The sequence below is a fragment of the Hippocampus comes genome, unplaced genomic scaffold (assembly GCF_001891065.2).
Source record: "Hippocampus comes isolate QL1 unplaced genomic scaffold, H_comes_QL1_v1.1 scaffold158, whole genome shotgun sequence".
Lineage (NCBI taxonomy): Eukaryota > Metazoa > Chordata > Actinopteri > Syngnathiformes > Syngnathidae > Hippocampus > Hippocampus comes.
The window spans coordinates 12759-17848 of record NW_017805548.1 but is presented as its reverse complement, the minus strand read 5'-3'; the positions used below and the strand labels follow the sequence as shown (position 1 = coordinate 17848).

At 42.2% G+C, this 5090-nt stretch overlaps 1 protein-coding gene across 3 annotated transcripts in view; it reads left to right on the top strand.

Moving 5' to 3' along the window:
- Positions 1-3835, top strand: part of LOC109521761 (zinc finger protein 318-like) — a 23740-nt gene extending 19905 nt beyond the window's left edge. Inside the window, exons 4-5 of one of the 3 annotated variants that reach the window (XM_019879829.1) lie at positions 2423-2635; positions 2711-3835. In XM_019879829.1, coding sequence (XP_019735388.1) covers positions 2423-2635; positions 2711-3634 — 1137 coding nt within the window. In that variant the 3' untranslated portion in view covers positions 3635-3835. Of the gene's footprint in view, positions 1-2422 lie in introns of all 3 variants that reach the window. The other 2 variants (XM_019879830.1, XM_019879828.1) reach the window with 2 other exon arrangements.
- Positions 3836-5090: the final 1255 nt, after the last annotated feature.

Sequence of the window (5090 nt, the reverse complement as noted above, 5' to 3'; positions counted from 1 at the left end):
ATCAATATCAGTCAAAATAGAAAAATGGGTTCCCATGATGAACGTTTACGGAACCCAACATCAGTTATTGTGGTTTCCCATTGGGTAATCCGACTGAACCGAAAAACGGTTACCATGAATTTCTGAAATCCTCAGGCCTGGTCCTGAATTATTTAAATTTTTGCAGCATTTGTTTATAATTGTATGTATATGTTGTTTGTGTTATTATCATATGCAATTGAATAAGTAGACCATTTCGGAATTCGAAATTTGGGACTCTCTCAATGCATAATGGGACTCATACTTTTCTGATCAGTGAGTCCCTGGGACTCGCTGCAGGTAAACTGTAAAATGATCACTGAGAGATTACCGCTTTTTCTGCAGTCAGTGATTGACTTCTATGCAAAGTCATTTCTCAACTTGTGTTCCGTGCCATGTGATGCCTGTTGAGTGTTGATTTACTTCATATTAAGAAACTACTGCACTAAAACATTCATTCATAAATGTATATCATATGATTTTATTTCTTTTTCTCAGTATAACTAACACGTACCCTGACTGTTCTACTCTTTGAATAAAAACACTTCATTCAAGCGTTAGGGAGTGCAAAGGGTTATGATGGAGGGGTGTTGCAAATCATGAGGACCTGCCAAGTGGTATGATAGCATTGTTTTATACATGTCCTTGGCTAGGCCTCAGTTTCAAAATCAGTCCTTGGTCCTTGGCCTTGGCCTCGGAAGCAAGTCCTTGGTCCTTGGCCTTGGCCTCGGAAAATTTCTCAAGTCCTTGGCCTTGGCCTTGTCTCGGAAAATTTTCCAAGTCCTTGGCCTTGGCCTTGGCCTCGGGTTGCCGGTCCTTGGACACAACACTGGTAATCAGTACAGAGCATTATTATCTTTGTAAAGGCAGACAACTTGATGCGGCTGATTCATCCCTGCAGGTGTACCTAATGTTGTTGGCCGCGAGTGAATGCCTGGAGTACATGTCCCACTGAAATGGGGATGTTGTGTTGAACAGAATACAATGATTTGCAAATCATGTTCAACCTACATGCACTGAATACACAGCAAAAACAAGACATTCCACATTCCAAAAAAGCTGGAGCAGGTGGCAAAAAAGACTGAGAAAGTTAAGGAATGCTAATCAAAAACTTTGAAACATTCCAAAAAGGTGTACGAACAGGCTAACTGGGAAAAGGTGAGTGCTATGATTGGGTGTAAAAGGTACAAAATGAGCTTCACTGAATTGCTCAGAGCACTTCAGAAAGCCAATGTCAGTAAATACAGTTTGGCGCTGCATCCGTAAGTGCAACTTAAAAATCAATTTCCAAAGCAAAAGCCATTCATCAACAACTTCCTGAAATGCTGTCGGCTTCTCTGGGTCCAACCTCATCTAAGAGGGACTGATGCAAAGTGTTCTGTGGTCTGACAAGTCCACATTTCAAATTGTTTTGGGAAATTGTGGACATTGTGTCCTCTGGGCCAAAAAGGAAAAGAACACTCCACACTGTAGTGGATGCAAAGTTCAAAAGCCATCATCTATGATGGTATGGGGCTGTGTTAGTCCAATGGCATAGCTAATTACTCATCTGCGAAGGCACCATTCATGCTGAAAGTTGCATACAAATTTGGAGAAACATGCTGCCAGCCAAGCAACGTCGACATGGACGCCCCTGCTTATTTCTGAAAGAGAATCCCAAACCACATTCTGCATGTGTTACAACAGTGTGGATTCGTAGTAAAAGAATGTGGGTACTATACTGGTCTGCCTGCAGTCCAGACCCGTTTCCCATTGAGCATGTGTGAAGCATTATGAAGTATAAAACATGACAATGCAGACCCCAGACTGTTGAACAGCTGAAGCTTTACATCAAGCAAGAATGGGAAATAATTCCACCTACAAAGGTTCACCAATTGGTATCCTCAGTTCCCAAACATTTATTGAATGTTGTTAAAACGTGATGGAACACAGTGGTACACATGGCCCTGCCCCAATTTTTTTGGAATGTGTTGCAGCCATAAAATTCGAAGTGAATGATTATTTCGTAGGAAGAATAAAGTTAATCAGTTTGAACATTAAATGTCTTGTCTAAGTTGAACACGATTTGCGAACCATTGTATTCTGTTTTTATTTGTTTAACACAGCGTCCAACTTCATTGGAATTGGGTTTGCATATTACACACATTTGAGAAAATATTGTTAAATAATTTTACAATTGCTGTGTTTTCTTACTAAATAGTATTGCAATGTAAAAATAAGCCATTTATGGAATGTATAGAATTATTCCACTTTGGTAATCATCATTGTTGTTCTGCACTGAGAGCCCCAATATTAGAATGTGTGGGTGTACCAAATGAAGGGCATGGTTGCGTGTCTTCTGCATGTCTAAGCAAGTGCAGGTGAAAATGGCATGAACTGGTTGCCTCTGTCCATCTCTCATCAGTCTTTGGAGGATGTGACCAAGCCCAGTCACGATATACCTGAGAAGAAATTTTCCAATGGTTTCCAACGGTTCCTTGATGTACTCAATAAAGGCGTGGATGTGGAAGTACTCAACCAGATTGTGATTCAGACCCCTGGAAAAGACTGTGGTCATCCACCATCTGCAGCATCTTCCCACAATGCCGCGGATCATCCCTGCGTCCCAGGAGAGCAGGTAGGTCAACAAAATGTCAGCAAATGGAACGAAGAGAATTTTGGAGACGAATGCCACAGGCAGCCTTTTCCACAGTCCTTCAGCCCAAAGAGGAGCTCTCCTTATGATGACAGGTCAGTGCAGAGGAGTGATGTAGGACAAGGCTGCACAAGGTCCAAGTTGCCTCCTGTGGCGGAGAAGAAAAGACTGACACCGGACGATGAGCACAAGCACCAGCAAATTCAGGAAGTATTGCAGGCCATTGGGGTGGACTTGGGATCCGAAGAGTTGGGCCAAATGTCGCACCGGATTAAGGAGCGATTATACGGGAAGAAAGAAAGCCACTGGAGCTACCAGAGTGTAGGCAGCAGGGAAAGGGTCACAAGATCAGTCTGCTCTCCAAGGCGCCGCAGCAGGTCAAGGTCATCATCTTCCTCAGCCTCATCATCCAGCAGATCAAAACATTCATACAGTGACTACTCTGTTCACAGAGACTCATACAATGCTCAGAGTAATTTCAAAGAGGATCAAGCCTGGGTCCCTTCCGCCACCAGCAACAGTAGAGCTTCACTAGATCATCAGAAATGTGAAATCCAAGCCACCGTTTCTCCAAATGCGACCTGCACGACTTTAAGACCCACAATGCTCACGACGCCAGCCTACGGTCCCGTGAATACTTCCCCAATGGTGTACCCGCCTCTGTTCCCCAACATTTCCAACGTCGGACCCAGGCTTCTTTATCCTCCCCTGCAATCTTTGCCTCCTCACACTCCCCTACTCCCTTTCCCCTGTCGGCCTCCCTTCATGACGTACTCTTGTCCATCGCCTTTGAATGTCCTTCCATCTGTTCTCGCTCAAACGAGGCACCTTCTTCCGCCGCCAATGAGTAACATCCAACCATCATTTTTAAACCTGCCAAATGCACCAGTTGCGTTGCCCAAGATAGATACTCCTACAAAGTCTAAAATGTTACCAAGGCCTCGTTGTTTACTGGTAATTGATACAAAACAGCCCAGTTAAATGCTCAATTTGGAGATGAAATCTGTTTATTTCTGTGTACACATGGACTAAATTGTCAGCACTCTGTTAATGAAAGAAAAATCCACAATGGTCACTGCAATAACTTGTAACTGACAAGCGGGAATGAAGAAATAAAGCTACTGAAAAACAACCAATGAAAATTAGACATTGCTTTTGAACTGTGGGGTCAGTGAAAGTAAACAAAAAAAAAAGTCATGGTACCCAACTTTATATTTTGTTCCCCAAACTTTTGTGCTAATCAAATGAGTTCTGCAACTATAAATGAGACTTCTACAGCTGTCAAAAGGAATCTCGGCCCTTGTAAGCAAAGTGCCCTTCTTGTCTCGGGTTTGAAGGGTGCTTTCTCCACATTTAACACTTTAGCTCCTTCCACAGATGTGCAATTGACTTTAGAGTAAGGCCCATTCGAGGGCCACTTGAGAACGAATGTTGACCCGAGTCAAGTGACTGATCGAAACTTAGACTTTATCACTCTAAAATGCTAGAACAGGGGTCGGGAACCTATGACTCGCGAGCCAGGTGGGGCTCTCTTGATGATTGCATCTGGCTCGCAGATATAACAAAATATTCTCGCGTGTTAAATCCATCCATCGATTTTTCACTGCTCACGTCCTGTTCAGGGCTGCAGTTGGCGGTAGGAGCAAATTTAATTGGATGATACTGGCCTACGTTTGCTGTTACTGGGTAACAGGTAGACATCCCCTTTTTGAATCAGCCCGCTCAGTCATTAGCCAAAGTTAATCCTTCGACGAATAAGATTGCGAAAAGAAAAAAAGATGACGAGTATGGTACACTTCAGGACGAATGGACCGAAGGATTCACCTTTGTGGAGAGAACATATTCTCCGGTGTGTCTAATTTGCAATGACAAAATACCATCGATGAAACGGTCGAATGGAAAGCGGCACGTTGACACGTGCCATGCGACGTTCGCATCAAAATACCCTGCGGGAGACAGCAGAAAGGAAGCGTGCAAGCTACTGAGTAGGGTACAAGCTCGCCTGCAGCAACTCCGCGTATGGACTCGGCAAGCTGACTATAATTCTGCTATCTTTGCTGGATCTTGAGCAATGGTGAGGAATGGAAAACCATTCACATTAATGGTGAGTATTATAACAATTTTTTTTGAAATACATTCAGAAGCTTATCATACTGACATTTGTTGAATTCACTTTTAAAATAGTTATTTTGATATATATATAATAAGAGCTGTCAAACGATTAAAATATCTATTAATCTAATTAAAAAATGCAACTTTCATAATTAACTCAAATTCACAAAAAATTAATCGTGATTACTCACGCATTTTTTTATCGTTTCTGAATTTCCTTTTATATTTTTTGTCCTATTTTTCCCCATTTTAATGCTCTCATCAACATGGAATCATGAATCAGTTTTCTATGTGCAAAATGCAAATATTTACTGAAATAACAATT